The sequence below is a fragment of the Paramisgurnus dabryanus genome, chromosome 2 (genome assembly GCF_030506205.2).
Source record: "Paramisgurnus dabryanus chromosome 2, PD_genome_1.1, whole genome shotgun sequence".
Taxonomy (NCBI): domain Eukaryota; kingdom Metazoa; phylum Chordata; class Actinopteri; order Cypriniformes; family Cobitidae; genus Paramisgurnus; species Paramisgurnus dabryanus.
This window is the reverse complement of record NC_133338.1, coordinates 50,479,818-50,500,317: the sequence shown is the minus strand read 5'-3', so window position 1 is coordinate 50,500,317 and position 20,500 is coordinate 50,479,818. Positions and strand designations below refer to the sequence as shown.

At 36.2% G+C, this 20,500-nt stretch overlaps 1 protein-coding gene and 1 long non-coding RNA gene across 3 annotated transcripts in view; one reads left to right on the top strand and one right to left on the bottom strand.

The window, feature by feature from the left end:
- LOC135743747 (transmembrane 4 L6 family member 5-like) overlaps window positions 1-9,864 on the top strand; it is a 35,620-nt gene extending 25,756 nt beyond the window's left edge. The window contains exons 1-4 of one of the 2 annotated variants that reach the window (XM_065261564.1): window positions 1,394-1,640; window positions 4,685-4,750; window positions 7,064-7,185; window positions 7,307-9,864. In XM_065261564.1, coding sequence (XP_065117636.1) covers window positions 1,476-1,640; window positions 4,685-4,750; window positions 7,064-7,185; window positions 7,307-7,532 — 579 coding nt within the window. In that variant the 5' untranslated portion in view covers window positions 1,394-1,475 and the 3' untranslated portion in view covers window positions 7,533-9,864. Of the gene's footprint in view, window positions 1-1,393; window positions 1,641-4,684; window positions 4,751-7,063; window positions 7,186-7,306 lie in introns of those variants that run through there. The other variant, XM_065261565.1, reaches the window with a different exon arrangement.
- An 872-nt stretch (window positions 9,865-10,736) lies between these two features.
- Window positions 10,737-13,346, bottom strand: LOC141281861 (uncharacterized). Its single transcript, XR_012336236.1, has 3 exons — window positions 13,069-13,346; window positions 12,867-12,934; window positions 10,737-12,451 (listed from the first exon to the last, which is right to left on the bottom strand). It is a non-coding gene; the product is annotated as an uncharacterized lncRNA (long non-coding RNA).
- Between the last annotated feature and the right edge of the window lie 7,154 nt (window positions 13,347-20,500).

Sequence of the window (20,500 nt, the reverse complement as noted above, 5' to 3'; positions counted from 1 at the left end):
CCTCTGTTTTTTGGGCCAAATGTATTTTGCATGCAAAATCAAAGAAGCATCCATTAATCTGTTAAATATGCACAATATGTCTTGAGCTTTGAGCTTTGCTGTTGCTGCTGCATTTGGCTATCTGTGGAATCAAAACGTGCAAGAAACGCTTTCCAACCCCCATTAAGGTAATTTGCAGTTAACCTCCTCTGTGTAGAAAATGGTTTAAAATGTGAACTTCTCTACATTATATTAGTAGATTTCTAGATTTATCTTAGTACAACACCAAAGTTCGCCAGAGTTCACGGGGCACGGAATCACACGTTCACATATGAGGTAAAATTTGATGCAGTAATCCGTTCCTCTAATAATTTTATCTAAACATATTTTTAAAATCATTATTGAACATTAAAATCAATCATGTGGTTAAAGCTTATGTCATTTTCGTTGTTTATATACTTTATGGATTTAAAATTATATTAATTTCATTTTCATAAGATAATGCAGTAGTTGTGCAAAATGCATTAATGACACAATTAAACAAGTCATTAAACAAAACGTAAATAAACAAAACATGCCGTTTCAGATGTAAATATGATGCCAACATGTCATTATTCTGATTGAATAGTATTTGATGCCCTTGATCATACATCATCTTTTGGGTTTTGTTTAGTTGTAGGAGAGCTACACACACATTCTTATTCCTGCCAATTTCTTAGTTACAGTTCCTCATTTCCCATAATAAACCCTTAAATAATAAGATAGTAATTTTCCATCACTATATGTCACATGGCCAACTAAACTTAAGGTCAAGTCAGGAAAATGTAGCTTATGCAGCTTATGCCAAAAAACTATTAATAAACAGTAATAAATGCTCAATATCATAAAACAGTAAAAATAATTAAAGATAAAAAGTAAAGCTAAAATAAGTAAAGATAAAAAGTAAAAGTAAAATAAGGAAAGAGAAAATTTTCCACCACACAGGCCCTGTGCAAACATTAAATACATCTGTGCCTGTCACCACTGTTCGATAAAATCCTTCATGTGGATCTAAGTCAGACTGCAACCAAGTGATGATTTGTTTTAATTTGTTGTGATAACCAGAGACAGGTTTTGTGGTCGTAAACAATCCTATTAAATGCATAAAATGGCTAAACCTGTGTGTGAATTTTATATAGTGGTTTTTATTTAATGGTTGTTAGTAAAGTGTAACTGGTAAACCCATCTTGTAAAAATGATTTTGTTATGTTTATATGAAATTATAACACTATACTCTTCGCACACTATAAAAATACCAATCCATATATACAGCATTTATATATTTTTTCTTGAGTGGTACTGTAAGTTTTTACAGGGTGTGGTTAGAGGAAGATTTTCAAGGGCTTGTCTTAGCCAGTGTTTATAAAGACCCCAGCACTCTGAAAGAAAGACGTTTTTGGAGGATCTGTGACACAGACATTTTTTATCTTCTACAGGAGAAAAACACAACTCGCAATATGTGTACGGAAAAGTGTTCACTTGTTTTGTACCCATTAGTGCTCATCTCCGTAATCTGTAATATAATACTGTTTTTTCCCTGTTGGGATGTTAAATACGTGCAAAATGGACAAATTACAAAGGAGGTATATCTCATGGGAGGACTGCTTGGAGGAGGTGTACTGGTGAGTTTATAAAAAATGAATTAAGATATAAATAGTAAATGTAAAAATCCTTTGTAAATATTTTCACTGTAAAAAAATGCAGCACTAAGTTAAAACAACTTGGTTTTGCAAGTCAATTCTACCTACTTTAAGTTTTGGCTTTAAAAAAGTTGAAAATTAAATAATCTTATTCACTGTTCTATGGTAGATTGCATTCAGTGTTGCCAGGTTTGTGGTTTTTGCGCACAATTGGGCTATTTTGAAAATACAGTTGCGGGAAAAATTTCGGAGACATTTTGGGGCTGGGGCACATTATAAAACTATATCTGAAAATGAAGTGTGTTCAGGTATGGAAGTAAATCTGTGCCGTTAGATTTTGAATTCGAATTCTTAGCACTGATTTTTTTTTTACATCAAATTTTTAACACTGAATTTTATTTTGCATCTAAATCATACTTTGAATTTTAAAAGCCATCGAATTTCTAGCACTGTTTTTTTGCCTATGAGATTTTTTTCAATGTTTTAAAAAAAATTCAGTGAAAAAAATTTTCAATGTCTAAAAAAATTAAGTGTAAAAAAATTCAATGTTTCAAAAGATTAGGTGTAAAAAAAATCAATGTCTCAGAAAATTCAGTGCAAAATAATTCAACATCTCAAAAAATTCAGTGTAAAAATATTCAGAGTCAACATCCGGGGAAGCAAGGAGAAGCAATAGATCTCTGTATCAAATCATTCAACATCCAGCCAATCATTTACGCTCCATTGGTCATGTGACACCGAAATGGGAAGTCGGTGAAGTTCAGGCAAAGGGTTAATTTGCATTAACATACGAACACATTTTTCACATCTAGATCATATCATCGGTAGGCTATATCAGGACACAGTCCGTTTACATTTATCAACATCAAAGTGGCTTCTGTATTTGGATGTGTCATCGATCCCGTGCGGGGAGACACGCTGGATGAATAGCTGTCAATTTGATTTTTTTAGACATTGAATTTTTTTAAAACATTGAAAAAAATGTCATAGGCAAAAAAACAGTGTTAGAAATTCGATGGCTTTTAAAATTCAAAGTCTGATTTAGATGCAAAATAAAATTCAGTGTTAAAAATTTGATGTAAAAAAAATTCAGTGCTAAGAATTAGAATTCAAAATCCAGTGGCACTGTTTTACTTCTATATTTTCAGGCGCATTGTTGGTGTGTTGCTATTTTGAGGCAACCAAAATATATTACGCCATTGACCCATTAAAACCTGGACTAAAGTCAATGGCGCAATATTGTTTTTGTTATTTAACACGCGCAATATGCGCCTACAAATGGGATGACAATGCACTTGCTTATCACACACATGGATGCGCAGCATTACACAACTGTTTTTAAATATGAAAAAATAAAGGATTAAAACGTAAAAGATTATTGAATCACTAGGACATAAATTAGGACCGATTATAAGACGTTAGAAGACATAAAGAGCCTAATTGAATGTTTTGCTTAAAAAATGCAAATATTGCATTTATTTTGAAAAGTTTTTTTAAATGCTACCCCACAGATTTATTGTATATGATGATTTTTTACCTGTGGATATGTTGCGATAAAAACCTTTATGCTTTTCAAAACCCTCACGGCGCTGTCCGCGTGCTGAAACGTTTTGGCTCTCCACACCTTTGTAAATTCTGTATCTCCTGTTTGTTACAAATAAAGTATTTTTAGAGTACAAACCTTTTCTTGCATATTTGTAAATGAGGGTTATTATACATGTATTATTTACCATTTCATGCATTTATAGTGTAACCATTTCAATTGTAACTTTAAGTCAGTACTGTTATTAAATCTTTTCATTTACAAATCTGTTGTTTAGTTTGATTTAAGGCTAATATTTAAACGGTACATCTTGCAATACAATATATTTCTATTCTAGCAATGCCCTTCCACATATTTTACTATCATAACTGCACTTACTTCCGTCATTGGTATAAATTGCGGAAAGGTGATAATTGGCCAGAAATACACAGTTTTACACAATCTTGCTGTTAATATTTCTCAGCAATTTTGGCGTTCCTACAGACTAAACCATTGTAGTGAAACCACCCTTACAAAACTAATATAAAGTTTTATTGTATTCTGCAGTGCTAAATGCTATGTAATAAATATACTGTATAGGTTATTAAAATACCAGACATGACTAAAAGAACACAGATACACTGTATATAATCCCAACTGAGTTTACTGTCTTCTTGTTTTATCCGTCAAAACTTCTTTATGTGCATGTTTTTAGCAGCATGGGGGCTATGCCCTAAATTCGGTAAATGATGACACTGACCCAGCCTCTGGTTCATGTTTCAAATCTGGACTGTCTCTGCACGATGGCGCCCTCGGGCTTCACGTATGAATGAACAGACTATTGGAAATGTCAGTAACTAATATTAGTCAGTAACAACATCAGTCGCTAATATTGCCGTGTTTGGACTAAAAATGGAATAAATATTACTTCTCTCTTTAGAAATTTGATGTAAACATATATCAATTGTTATGCACACTGTTTATGCGCGCCGAACGCCCTGTGTTTTTTGCTGCGGACCGGGTACATTTAAATTTTCTGCCCTCTTATTGCTACCTGTCCCAACTTTTTTGGAATGTGTGCTGTCATGAAATCCAAAATGACATTTCAAAATGTCTCACTGATATGTTATCTATATTCTAGTATGAATAAAAAAGTTTGTGAGATTTTTAAATTATTCCATTCCTTTTTACTCACAATTTCTCCAGTGTCCCAACTTTTTCTGATTTGGGGTTGTAAGTTACATGCTGTTCACTACAGATAACTTATTTGTCTTCATGAAAAATTGAAAGACAATAAGAAAACAAAAGTTATGTCTGTGAGAAAAACAGAGATATTGTTTTTGGGTAGGTCTAATAAATTTCCTTAGATGTTGCATCAATTGGGTTTTGCACAAATGTGACGGTTGAATGTACAAGATGATTTATCCAGTGTGAAAAACAATCAGAAATATATAAATATATGAAAGGACAAAATAGTGAAACCAAAAAATGTCTCTGTTTGCAGGTATTGCTCCCTGCTGTTCATTTTCACCGTACTGGAAACGAAGGCTGCTGTGCTAAGCCCTTTGGGGTGAGTTACAAACCCACCAACATACTCTTTTTTTTTTTTTTTGCAATTTAATAATATCTACAATCCTTTAGAAATTCAGTTATGAGAATCATCATTTTTAAACAACATGAAATGTGCACTACTGTAGGCCTAACTCGAGAAAAAATGAAAGAGAGATGTGATCCAGTTTAAATTTAAACCCAAGTGCATGGTGCTACTTTAATCAAACTAGAAGAATCACAATACCATAAAGATCCAGGATCTCAAACATGCATAAAAATGTGCGACAAATGAGAACAAAAGGAAACAGCAGCGACATACATGTATGTGTGAAATACACACATACATTTGTGGTTTTGCTTCTTGTTTGATCATTTTACCAGTCATCAGGACAGGAACCAAAACCCACAAATTATTTTCAAATTAAAGTACCAGGGTACAAAAAACAAGAAAATGTTTACAACTCATAAGCACTTACACATAAATATAAAGAAAATAACAGATCTCATTTTATGAACTTCAAAGTTACTGGAGGAGCAAAGTTTTTTATAACGAAGGAAGGACATGAGCACTTGAAATGTAACCGTTTACATGTGATGGGAGGTACATTCATCATGTGCCTGATAGAGTGAATAAAACAAATGACTTTGATAAAACTGTTATGGTTATGTTGTGTAGAGTGATGAAGAGGACAACGGATTACAAAACATCTAACTTTTAATAACACAATGATGTAGGATTAAAAACATAGGAATTTGTAAAATAAAAAATATAGGAAGTGATTACTTTGTCACAACCCCCATTTCCATCCTGTACCATCTGCATTCCTGTGCGTACTGATAGTGATCACAGACTATTTTCACAGCTGTTTATTCAATACAGTGGGGGTTAAAGGTGTGATCTTCTGATTGGTCAGTTTGAATGTATGATGTTAGGTTTAGTCACATGGTCAAGGGATAGAGAATAAAGGTCTTGGTTTTCATGAGCTCTGGGCTTTTGCCTTTTGGCATTTGCCTTTGCTTTTCTTCTTCACCTAAGTTCTTGGGGTTAGGCCTTTAGGCCTAGATTACAGTTCTTAATGGTGATTCTCTTTCTTCTAAACTTTATTTCTTTCTTTATCTTATCAGGTAATATCTCACATACATTGGAAACAGTTAATTGTTTGTTTTAACTCTTTCACCGCCAACGTTTTTAAAAAAAAGTTGCCAGCCAGCGCCAGCGTTTTTCATGATTTTCCCCAAAGTTTAATGCCTTCCAGAAAATGTTCTTCTTTAAATATATAAACATACAATATACCAGATGAACCATCTGCTTTCAAAAAAAAAAAAAAAAAAAAACGTTTCATCCTACCTTCAGTGGTTCTTTTGTAATCAGCTTTTGAATATGGGTAGGTCTCTGCAAAAACACCATATTTTGAGCAAAAAGCAGAGACAATTCCATTTTTGTGACAGACGTTTCATAGAGATCCCATTCAGAGCGATCTTTAAAACAGACACGGACATGCAGCCGCTTGCCATAGGGCAATACTTCCATGTTTTAAAAGTTGCGGTATTGCGGAAAGACGGAAAATCTCGCGTTTTCTCTTAATTGACGAGATATCGCGTCAATGGCGGTGAAAGAGTTAAGTACCATTTCATGCATTTAAAGTGTAATCATTTCAATTGTAACTTTAAATCAGTACTGTTATTAAACATTTTCATTTACAAATCTGTTGATTAGTTTTGATTTAGTGTTAATACTTAAACGCTACATATTGCAATTCAATATATTTATATTCTAGCAATGCTCTCCCACATGTTTTGCTATTATAACTGCACTTATTTCCGTCGTTGGTATAGGTTGCAGAAGGGTGATAATTGACCAGAAATACACAGTTTTATAATATCTTGCTGTTAACATTTCTCAGTCATTTCGGCGTTCCTACAGACTGAACCACTGTAGTGAATTCACCCTTACAATGAAGAACCATACATCAAACATAACACTAAAGGTATACAAAGGGGAGGTTTCCTGGGTGGAGCCGTGCAGACGGAGAGCCCAGAAAAAGCAGAGGGAGGTCCAGGGCTGGGCCGACTGCCAGACCATTCTCATGAAATGTGTACAAATAACACACAGTGTGGTTATTGTGCAATATATACGCCAAATTCAAATTTTGCGTGCAAAATACAAACACAAAGTAGTTATATTGTTGAGTGATTAAGAAATTGAGCTTGAATAAATAATAGTCATAATACTTATAATGCTTGCTTAGTAGTTAAAGAACATTTCAACTGAGTAAAAATAAATAACATGTTTCAAAACAGTAAATAATCTGATGCCCATTTTCTGTTTTAGATGTTTCTGGCAGCAGTGGGTGTTGTTGGTGCCCTCTATAGTTTCTTAGTGGCACTGTTGGGCCTTTTCCATGGGCTCTACTGTGGATATGATATTGACTGGACTTCTTTCCTTAAAAAACAGTAAGAACCACACCTATATACAGTACTTTTCAAAATAAAATGACATATGTGCTATTTTTAAAACTCTTTTGCAATTCTTAGATTGTCCTATGATACTAAAAGTTGTCTCTATATCTCTCAGGGGTGAAGGTTACCTTAGTCATTTATGGAAAGACTGCTCTGGGGCTGATTCAAAGATCGTGATGAAGTTTAATGTGGTTCTGTTCTCAGTGCTGTTGGTGGCCAACAGTCTGCAAATCATCCTTTGTGCTAAGCAGTTCAAGGGCCTTTTGGGATGGCTTTGGAAAATCTTCACCACTTCTTTCAAGTGTTCGAAATATGTCAAAGTTTATGGGGGGGTCCCCTAGCTAAGCCCCACCCCCCTCATTATAGGGTTGCTGTAATTTGACAAAGTAAGATGTAGTCCTGGATTAACAATCATCTGATCCTGGTTTTCATCAAAGAAACCCCAAATTACCCTTAACTCAAACCCTAAATGTTTTTACCCCTCAAATTAGTGTGAAACCCTGGCAAGGCCAAACATTTTCAACAGAAGAGGGGTGGACCTCAATGCCTACTCTCAAATTACAAATTTTTACTTTAAAGTATTGGTTAAATGGATTACATTGCGTTTTTTAAATCATAGATCGAATAATTTTCGGATCAGCAAAACTGGGGCTGGGGAGATAAAACTAAGAAATGATGAGCATATAAAATAGAAAAGAACAAAGTTACAATTAAAATAAGATCTAACAGTAGTATTTAGGTATAAAAGGAATCAAATAAACATTAACACTGTCTTCTTTATTATATAAATTAATTAATCTTTTTAAAGATAAGTGATTTTCCTTTTTTTCTGTTGTTTAATGAATATAAATGACAGAAACACAAGCAGATAAGAACTGCTACTTTCAGACCAACACAAAGATCTGACTTCTTTCTGAACTGCTTGCACTCACTTTAAGACATAACTGAATGTTTTTATGAGAAGACTGTGGTATTTCGCGATAATTTTGTGTTTGCATGCTCGCGCGTCTCCGTGCGTCCGCTTATGAGTGTGCGTTCATTTGAGTATGTGTGTGTGTCATTGTCTGTGCGCACACACAACAGCTCACTTTAACATCTTGCGCTCAAAGTGTTTAAAATCGCTTGCATGTTAACATTTGCAAGGTTTAAAAAACACATGCAAAAGTTAACTCTCTATAAATAGTTATTTCTGAATGATGCGTATTTGAGCGATTAGTATCAAAGAGACTATAATTTATTATCATTTATGTGTGATTTATTCTGCTTTCCCATTAAAGTATTTTATGTTTCTTTTGACATGGTGGACCAGCTGTCATTTTGAGTGTGTAGCCTCGCCACTGTTATGAAATAATAGTTTGAGAAGAATAAAACCCCTAAAGATTACTAAATATTCTTACCGTCACTCAGGTGAAAATAATCCACATGACACGCAGACAGAGACATTAATGTGTCTGTCAATTCGTCCAGAAAACAGGCGAAAATGAGGCGCACTTGCGAGTTTATATTTATTTCCGACAGAAATCATGTGAATTAGCTTATTGCGAAATTGGAACAAATAATGGACAGTAGCCCGTGACAGCGCAATATGAGAATTTTAAATTCATGTTGTATTTTAATTTTAATAAAAACCAGGGGACCCCCCCCTAATTTATATTTTTGTAAAATAAGGCAATCGCTACTTCCATTTCATGGCGACTTTAACACATTGTGTTTATATTTTGGCCGCTTATGTTTGCTCTTACAAGATTTACTAGTAAATGTATTTTAATTGAACTGTCTTAATGGATTAAGCATAAATATTTTTTATCACGTTAGTCCCCGAATGCCCTTGGGCTTGAGGTCGTATGACAGTTTGAGAATCTTTTCATTTGTTATATATTCACAAAATCCATATAAAGGGTGATCAGTTATGACTTCTGAAATTGAATAAAAATGACCAGATTAGAGGTTTCTGTCCGACAGCTACAATATTTTGTTTAAAAAATGTATTATAACATTATGGATAAATAAATGCTTGAGGAATATTTAACTGTAGGCCTACTCAGTTGTTTTATCTATTGGTTACCAGCACATTACTTTTTGTTTCTTTAACTTTAAAGATGATTGTGTACTTATATAGAGATGGGCATTTTTCAGCAATAGCACATTATATTCAAATATTTGAGCTTGTTAAAAATATTTTTTGTTCATTTAAATGACATTTTTATGCATTTGTAATGTTGTCACATTTTCACCAAAAGCTTATAATTAGGAAATACACACAACACGCTAAACATATCTTTATATGTGTGTTTTTTAATTGTTTGTATTCTTATATAATAAGAATAACAATATAAATTTATATTGCGCTAAAAGCGATTTACATATGGAAAGAGGAATTATGTTTCAACCGCCACCAATAAAGTTAAAAAATTCTCTTTTTTATTAATATTTACACCTGTGTTGTGCTTGTGTAAACAACTAATTTATCTGAATACTTTCGGAGTCATATTGTCATGCATTTGATTTTGACATTGGTGGGGACACAAATAATGTCATTATCAGTGGCAGTTGGTCAATAGGGGGCACTGAGGCACCGCCCTCTTAAAGTTGGCCAGAAAGTGAAGCTATCTTAATATGTTACCAAAGGTTAAATATATAGTGCAAATTAATACAAAATAAAATCAAACCTGAGTTTGTTGTGTGTGTGTCATGTTCAGGGCCGTGCACAGACATTTTGAGGGCAGTGGCCCAAACCAAAAAAGGGGCACTGGGGGGATGGCACAATTTATATGGTTTTAACAATATGATGTGTTATAGATTAGTATCAGAAAAAGAGAAGTGATTATAATGGAAAATATACTTAATAACAAGAATTAAAGTGTGACAAAACTGCTTAATATTCTATATGATTTACGTGCTGAAGCTTTGAATACATGGTTACAATTTTGAAGAGCTTTTGCAGCCTTCCTTTGCAGTCTTCTTTTTTTTGTGAAAACATTGTTTTTTATTTTTTTTGTCTACAAAGTGTGCCAACAACAGGAAATTTGGTGTTATTTATATTAGACAATCACTGTAATTCTAAGAATGTTTACTTGCTAAGTTGTTAGCAGTTTCAGAAGACCAAGAGCAAATCATTACCCACAGAAATACAAAAACATACGAAAGCCAAGAGAGGTCATCCACATTTTTATTTTTGCTGCTTGTTTTCTCATGATCTCGAGATAACAAAAGTTGTTTTCATGTTATCCTGACATGATAATCCAAATGCCATAATGTAATTTCCTGTCCATAATATTTGTTTATTTTGAAGTGGACTGCTGATGCATATATGAGTTGGGTTACCACGCATAGCTCATTGTCGATAGACTTAATAAATAAATAAAGTTTGATGTTCGTGAATTTAGGGACCATCTCTAAAGTAACAATGTACACGTTTCTATCTTCAATAGTATTTAACAGTTTATTTGAATAAAAATAAAAAAATCTAAAAAAGTGTGCATAGTTGACAACCAGATGAACACTTTACAGTTGGTTTTGTGACTGTTTGTTGACTTAAAGTAACTCCATTTTAATGCTGTTTAAGTAGAAACGTATATGTAGATACTTTTTAGACGGTCCCTAAATTCACCGCGCTATCAAATGGTCAATTATTGGCAAATCTGTTTTATCTTGAGCGAATCCCTGATCCAAGTAAAATCTAATTGTTCATTCATGCTAATTTAGCTAAATATGCTTTTGCTGTCTAAAAATTATGTTCTTTTGTAAGCTTAAATCACATCACAAGAATACAACTGTTAAAATTAAGTTGTGATCACGAGAAAACAACCAAGCAAAATAATATAGTACACGACCTCTCCCGGCTTCAAACTACCAAATTACTAATTGAGCAGCTCAACAACTGAGGTAATGTAATGAATCTACCTGTTAATACAACAAACTGTCGTCTCCGCCCTTCAAAGAGTGGACACAGATGTGAGAGATGCTGCGTAGCCGGCGGGAAATCACGAAGTGGATTACCAGAAAAGGTGGATCTTTAGACGAGCGGTAACAGAACACTTTGACCCGGGTTGGCGGTTGGTGAGAGGGGCACCTCAGCTGATTAGGGCAGAGGGGCAGTTGCTCTAGCCACCGGGCCACCCCCCTGTGCACGGCCCTGGTCATGTTTGTATGTGTGGTGCACACCCCAAGGGAGCGTCTATGTAGAATAAGTATAAATGTATAAAATATATATATAATGCAAACCGTAACTACATCACTAGTGTCCAATCCTGCTATCGGAGGATACACTTCAAGCACACGCTGTAAAAAATAATATGCCCCATCTACTCAATAAAATTGTGGCAACAGATTACAAGTAATATCATTAATTACATTCAACAAATCAAAATTGATTTACTCTATAAACTCCTTAATATTAACATATTCAAAAAGCCAAACTGCAATTTGCAATTAAAAATTTTATTACATTTTAAACAAAAATATTTGGTATAGTTGACAAAGATCTAGCACTATACAATAAAACATATTATGCCATAAAAGTGTGGCAACAGATTACAAGCAATATCATTAATTAAATTCAACAAATATAAATTGAGTTAGAATCACTCCATAAACTCCTTAATAGTAACCCATTCAAAAAGGTTAACTGCAATTTGCCATTAGAAATTAATTTAAATTTAAACAAAATATTGGGTATACAGAACAAAGACCTAGCACTATACAATAAATACTATTCAATTATACTATTTTAATTTTACATCATCCATTAGTATTATTATTAGTAATTAATATTATATCTAATTTCAGAATGACAGACAAAGATGAATCAATTCTTGTTTTATTGCAGTCAAAAGAACAGGAAAGCATCTCATTTTTAATGGTGTATTTGTAACAGTGTACACCTCAAAAAGTATTTTACAGTCTTTAAAGAAAACTGTCCACTTTTCCAGACGAAAGGTTCCATGTTTGTGTTCTGTTACATTGATTCACACCCAGAAAATCAGACAGCAGTTTAGACTTACTGTACTGTAATCAGTTTATAAACTTTGAAGAATCCAGCTCCAAGAAAAGTTTCGGAAACACCTGAAAAGATGCCTGGGATACTGGAGATTCAATGCATAGATCCAATCCAATCCAATGAGGATAAAGCCTGCCCTGGGAACACCTTTAAGGCATCCATAACAATTCCAGCATCCTTTGGGCTTCCACTCCTAGAAGATCCATTCTTTACAATTACAGCCATCACAAGCTGCTCAAGTCCCGCCTCTTCATCTTTATCCTGCAACATTAAACAGCAAATATGTCTTAAAACCTTTATAAATGTATTGAATATTGAAATAATCCACACATTAAACTTGTATATTAAAATGTTTTAAAGAAAACTGGAAGATATGTGCAATGGAGTTCATCTTGGAGTTTGTGGCTTATTAGGTGTGTTTGAAATTTGCAGTAATATCGAAAACTGATAATAAATTCTCATTGGAATTACAAATAATATAAAAAAATGTTTGAAAAGATATATAATCTATATTTATAATTAGGGCAAATCTTTTCCCTACATGTTTTCTGACACACGATAGGATACAGTCACATATTTATTTGTTAACCAAGTTACTCACATGTGTATATACACACACATACACTTTATACACAATATAATATGTACAATATATTTATTTAATAATATTCCTCACCTTTTGTTGTGAATAAAGTTCTCCCTCAGCAATGTTTCACGTTGCCTGCAGGAAACTGCAGTACAGGCCTTCATGAACACACAATTTAGATAATAGGTCGCAAAATTTATAATAATAATAATAAATGTTCAATTTACATTATGTAGAAAGCTTAAACATTTTAAAAAGACAACTTATACATTTACGTTAATATCTTACTCACCTTTTGTGGAATTAAATGAATAATGTTATATTTCCCCTCAGTAATGATACTGTACTCCAGTAAGAGGCCTTTGTCAAACAATTCAGTCAGCAATGGTTCATGTTTTCTGATGGAAAATTCAACACAGGGCGTCGCAATTGAGCACACAATTAATTTACAGCGGAGAATAGTTTTACATTACCAATTTATTCGAATACTTTGTGGATATAATTAACACAAAACTAAATAAACCGAAAAAGACCGCAGTAAAGTCACATTTATCTTTAAAACACGAACCAAGCGAGTGAGCGAGCAGAATTTGTCATAATAGATACATACATATTACATATCTATGAGAATTAGTGATAAGAGCACCCTCCCATTCAGAGGAACAGTATGATTGGTCAGTTTTTCTGTCACTCAAAATGAGTTGCATCTGGACCACCAATTGCAGCATGCGAATCGAAGAATGCATCCTAGATTTGCGACCTCCTAGGTCCTAAAGCTGAAGTTACATCCAAACCCAGTTCATATTAATCCTTATTGTAATTAATATTTACAAATTACAAATAAATTATACAAAGAAACACTGCTTATAGACTTATAAGACCAAAGATTGCCCGTTAAATTTACCCGAAATGAATTTTATCCACAGTTTAAACACTACATTGACGTCACAGCCAGCGGTGATTTTCAGCGAGACTGGCCGAGGTGAGGCGCCGTTGTCCGGTATATATGAGCCCTAAGCACCGGCTGATTATCTGGAGCTCCCATCGCCAAAAACTCAGGGGCGTGTCTAGAGGGGGGGCATGGGGTGGCACCGCCCCCCCTTGGAATATGATTGGCCCCCCTGGTGCCCCCCCTCCAATCTCATTGGGCCAGCTAGATTTACTGTCAACCTGAAAATGCCCACCGCACCATTGGACCAGAGAGCTGTCAATCACTGTTTGATTTGAGACTCGCGCGAACGCGAAGACGAAGCGAGCAGAGTAGTTGCGCGTTTTTAAAACAAGAGGAAAGAAATACCATGACACCCACCACACCATTGGACCAGTTGTCAGACACCCACCACACCATTGGACCAGTTGTCAATCACTGTTTGATTTGAGACTCGCTCGAAGGCGAAGCGAGCACCGTAGTTGCGCGTTTTTAAAACAGGAGGAAAAAGACACCACGACACCCACCGCACAGTTGGACCAGTTGTCAATCACTGTTTGATTTGAGACTCGTGCAAACGAGAAGGAGGGCGCCCCGCCATAGACTCAACAGCCGCCACAGACTCAACACTGGCACAAATCAAAAAGATTTTCCATGATTACCATTTACATTTTATTTTACTATTTAAAACGGCTTCATGTGCTTTTGCAAGCGCTCAGCAGCGCCTCTCTCTCTCTCTCGCGTGCACGCTTTCTCACTGCTGCATGCGGAACCTCGACAGTGCCTCTCTGACACTGAGTGAGGGAGTTAAAAGTTGGCGGTGTTTCCACCTGGGTTCCTCTGTTGTCTTTTCACGTAAAAGTTAACAGCCAACAGATACTGACAGAGAATACGGTTGATCGAGTATTATGACTTAACGAAAGGTTAGTGTTTTCCCCCACACACACACACACACCAGGGGCCTCATTTATAAAATGCTGCGTAAAAACCATCCTACATTTGATCTTACGATCATTTATCAAAAATGCGTACGTGTGATTCATAAACCGAACGTACGCGCAAAAAACGTGCGTACCCCTTTCAAATCTATAAATCGCAAATGAACTTGAACTTGTGCGCAGCCGAGCAGTTTCAGATCTCCGCCTTTAAACGATGCCTAATTAATGTCACAGACATATAAAAAAGCACTTCTCAATGTTTAAACCAAATTTCGAGCAGCAAGATTGGCTTATATTTCCAATAACCTGCAGCAATCAGACAAGCAAAAGTGCGTACGTCTGCTCAGACCCTGACGTGGCTCTAAGCACTTTTCCACGTCAAAGACAACTTTTATAAATATGCACTTTGCCGTGGATTTTTGCGTACGCAAACTTTACGATCAAATCTGTGCGTACGCACGCTTTATAAATGAGGCCCCAGTTCTCTGTGTACGAGCTCTCTCTCTCCCTCCCTATGGTGCGGTATGCGCGCGCACGCTTAACAGTATTCTCTGATATTTTTGAATTTGCGCTGAATTGCTATGCGCGATCTACAAAAAAACTATCACTCACATTTAAAATTAAAAGCGCTCATAAACACAATCAGATGAGAAGAGCAACCTTGCATGAGACACACAGGTAATCCGAAATCACCTCGTATCAGCTCTTCAATGTAAATTGTATCAGACAATGTCACATTTAAATTAGGATTTTAGCAGTATAAAGTAACAGCTGGTTGGATTAAACACGAGGTGTTATTGGGTCGTGTTAGTCACTAGCTTAAACTCTTTCTTGTTGTCTGACAACAGAACAGATAATATGTAAAAAATAGCATTCAGTTGTGTTAAAATACAATATAGGCTAATAAACAATGAAAGTCAGATCAGACAGAGTAGAAAAACAAAATCCTGATATGTCAGAATGTTAACTAATACCAGCTACACGCAATGTACTTAAAGGAACAGTTCACTTAATTTAAATGGTCATATACATAAACTTGCTTCAAACCTGTATGAGTTTCTTTCTTCTGCTGAACACAAAAAAGAAAAGAGTTAAGAATGTCTGTAACCAAAATCAGTTGATGGATCCCATTGACTTCATATGTAGGAACAAAATAACATGCAGTCAATGGGGTTCATCAACTGTCTGGCTACTAAGATTCTTCAAAATATTTTATTTTGTGTTCAGCAGAAGAAAAACTCATACAGGTGTGAAATAACTTTAGGATGAGTAAATTATGACAATTTATTTAAAGTGAACTATTCTGGAACAGAACTGTTGTTTAATCCATGCAAAATACAAAAAATTAATACCATCTATATTAGAGCACGTGGCATTGCACAAGAACCATGCTTAATATTTTCTAAACCAGTATTTATTTTCATTTGAATTTTTTGATTGGCCCCCCCTGACTGGTTCTTGGTCCCCCTGTGCCCCCCCATTTATAAAATCCTGGAATCGCCCCTGCAAAAACTTGAAGGAAATGTTTAAATAGGCGATATCTTTATAAACCTACTGCAGATTCTTGTTTAAAAAACATACATTCTCGACTGAAATGCTTTCAAAATTGAATTTTGGCACAATAACAGAAATATTTCCTAAATCCGTCTGCTCAGCGCTCAAGACCTGCATATCAACCCGGAATGGTTTTTAATTTAAAACAGCTCATTTGTATTACGTTGGATTTATTCAGTATTCGCTACATGCGCAGATACACAATAAGAATAGCTAAATCCTTCACAAAAACAATAAGTTGTTTTTATTCCAGTCATTTTTAAAGAATTTTAACACAAAAAAAGAATGACTTTTTACAGTGTAGATCACCTCCTCCCACATATATAAAAGGAATCAACATAGAGGTGGTAGAGCAGTATAAATATTTGGGTACTGTAAAAAATATCCTCAGCCATATTGTGAAGGTGGCTGGTAAGCTTATAGACTTTCCACAGGTTTCTCTGACAAATATTTATGAGAAGCAGGTTATGAGGAAAGCAGATGATATTGGACTGTGTAAACCACCCCCTTCATTGTTCTTTTGAGATCCTTTCCTCAGGCCGGAGATTCAGAGTCCCTTGTTTTAAGCTAAATAGGACAAAGAACTCTTTTATACCAAGTGCAACCTTGTTGTTAAATTTGCAGAATTATTTGACCTAGATTGAGTGGTAGTGTAATAGTTTTTAATTGTTGCTTGTGCGATTTTGCTGTAAGTGTTTTGTGGTGTTATCTGTTGTATGTTTACCTGGCTGTAAGACAAGTTTCCCCTAGGGGACTAAAAGTGAAACTGAACTGAACTGTGCAAACATCACACTTCCTATTAACAGCACATTGTATTGTCTCATCCTTGACCCCAAGGACAATGAGACAAACAGACCCAGTTCCGGTAAATGTGAAGATCGCACATCTCTGATCTACTGGCTGTCCTTCAACGTGATACCCAGCTAATGCCTGACCAACGACCACCGGCAGAACCCGCATAATCTCCTTATCCGTTTACACACACACACACACATACATTCTGGTTTCCATGTTTTGTGGGGGCATCCCATAGACGTAATGGTTTTAATACTGTACAAACTGTATATTCTATTCCCTTCCCCTAACCCAAACCCTGACCCCAACCATCACAGAAAACTTTATTGTACCTTAGATTTTCAAAAAACAACATTCTGTTTGATTTATAAGCTTGTTTCCTCGTGGGGACCTCAAAATGTCCCCACAAGGTCAAAAAATACTGGTAAAAAATACCCACAAATATCTTTGTGGGGACAATTGTCCCATTGACTTATTCTCTACTGGGTTCCATTGTGACTATTAGTTTGTGTAGTATTCGTTTTGGAGTAACAAAAAAATTCCGTTCTCTTTTAAAGATCAGATAGGGGGGCCCCATACATACCTTTGCCTTGGGCCCCCAATTTGCTAAATCCGCCACTGTGTATGACCCAATGTTGGGTTGTTGGTATGCAACCATGGGCTATAATAACCCAGTAGGTGAGGTAAAACAACCTAGCATTGGGTCAATTGTAATCCAGTTTCTGTTAGAAAATACATTTACATAAAATACATAAGAGTAAGGACAAAAATGACATGGTTCAAAACACCGCAAGTCCAAGAACTGATACTTTTAACATTCAAATCAAGACAGGAACAACTTAGTATGGTACAAGATTTCTGCAAACAAAAAACAAATAAAAGTAATATTTACATATTTTTATTTTAATGTTTTAATTTTAATTAATGTAAATATATACACATACATATATTTATTTGTAAATAGATATTTGTTTCAGCCTAAAAATGCTAGAAATTCAAAGCCACAAGTCTATCCAAGTTGTGTTGTGGGTTTGAGCTGGGTATAACAAAAAATTATCTTCTGCAAGACTTTTAGCTGCTGTACACCAAATTCCACTAGGGAACACTTACGCTTCATTGGATTTTCTAGGTCACTTAGACACTTGATCTCACATTTAACACCACAACACATATTGAAATGTTTTTTTCACTCGTTAAATGCTTTCATCACACAAACACAAATGTATGTAATAAAAATAACATATGACAATTGAACACAGTAGGAGAATGAAACAAAAACATCACAAAACGGAAACATACAGTATATTAGAAAACTAAAACCATTTACATGATTTTAACTATTTATAAACTATTTACAACTTTTCACAATTACTGCTACTACACAACTATATATTATTCACATCATGAATTGATGCAATCTCGCATGGGAAAGAAACAAAAGAATGAACCACAGTCATGGCAGAATACAGAAGTCTTTTGATGGCACACTCTGCATCTTCTCCTGTATCCATCAATATGCTTCGCCTGTCATGTCCTGTGGTGTTCTGCCTACTGGTTTTGTTGTAAGGAATCCAGTCCACAAGTCCCAGAGGCCCAAATGCCCACCTGACGGAAGTCCCGGAACAGTGATGGGCTTGTCTAGAAATGATCTACATAGAATTTGTAGCCAGTTCCCAACATCCTCTCATTAATAAGGGTCATCATCACCGATTTATAGCTCAGTCCCCTGCATCCATCTTAGGGTCATTAAGGTGCCTGGAACCATTTTAATAATCAGACACTACTGGTGCTTTTACTAAACCCATATATATCACAATGGATATACACTCACCAAAATAATTATTAGGAACACCATGCTACTACTGTGTTGACCCCCTTTGTCCTTTAGAACTGCCTTTATTCTATGTGGCATTGATTCAACAAGGTGCTGAAAGCATTCTTTAGAAATGTTGGCCCATAGTGATAGGATAGCATCTTGCAGTTTAAGGAGATTCGTGAGATGCCCATCCAGGGCACGAAGCTCCCGTTGCACCACATCCCAAAGATGCTCTATTAGGTTGAGATCTGGTGAGTGTGGGGGCCATTTTAGTACAGTGAACTCATTGTCATCTTCAAGAAACCAATCTGAAATAATTCGAGCTTTGTGACATGGTGCATTATCCTGCTGGAAGTAGCCATCAGACAATGGGTAAATGGTGGTCATAAAGGTATGGACATGGTCAGAAACAATGCTCAGGCTCAGGCTCAGGCAAATTGTAGCCCTGTTTCCCTTTTTATAGCGGAGATGAGTGGTACCCGGTGAGGTCTTTTTCTGTTGTAGCTTCATAGACCACGATTTGGCTTTCTCCTGGGGGCTATCCACTGTTCCCCTCGAGACTACTCTGGAGGTCTGGTCTCTTCGCGGTTAGCAGATGGCACAGATTACTCACTGCACTACTCCTGTAAGTCTTCTTATCTCTGGCAATCACCGTGAGAAGATTGTGCTGTACCTGCTTCGTGCCGCTTTGTCACCCATAGTTTTGGGGCATGGGTGGTTTGTACAGCACAATCCTCACGTGGATTGACAGAGAGGTGTTGTTTTGTCTTGGTCTCAGTCTTGTCATGTGTCTTGTTTGGGTCGCGCTGTTTCTGCTCTTGTGTCTTCCCCTTCGCAGGTACCGGCGGCCGATTTGACTGGGGTCCCGGCGGAGTATGCCGACCTCGGCCAGGTTTTCAGTAAAGCCCGGGCCACCTCCCTTCCTCCTCACCGGCCGTACGATTGTGCTATTAATCTCCTCCCAGCCACGACCCCGCCTAAAGGTAGACTTTATTCTTTGTCTGGTCCAGAGAGAGAGGCTATGGACAAATATATTAATGATGCCCTTCGTGCTGGTCTCATCCGACCCTCCACCTCGCCCGCAGGGGCGGGGTTTTTCTTTGTCAAGAAGAAGGACGGCTCCCTTCGTCCCTGTATTGATTACAGAGGATTAAATGATGTTACTGTTAAGAATCGGTACACTCTTCCTTTAATGTCATCTGCTTTTGAGCCTTTACAGGGAGCCCGGTTCTTCACCAAACTTGATTTGCACAATGCTTATCATCTGGTATGCATAAGAGAGGGGAATGAATGGAAGACAGCCTTCAACACCCCTACTGGACACTTCGAGTTCTGCGTTCTGCCTTTCGGGCTCACTAACGCTCCCTCTGTCTTCCAAGCTCTGGTTATTGACGTGTTGAGAGACATGATTAATAAATTTGTCTTTGTGTATTTAGATGATATTCTCATCTTTTCTCCCTTTATGCAGGAACACACTCAACACGTTCGCAGAGTTCTTAGAGAACCTATTAGAGAACCAGCTGTATGTTAAAGCAGAGAAGTGCGAGTTCCACCAGAGGTCGGTTTCGTTCCTGGGTTTTGTCATAGCCGCTGGTGAGATACGTCCAGACCCCGCCAAGGTTAAAGCAGTTGCCCAATGGCCCGTCCCCGTTTCCCGTAAGGAGCTGTTATGGTTTCTTGGTTTCGCCAACTT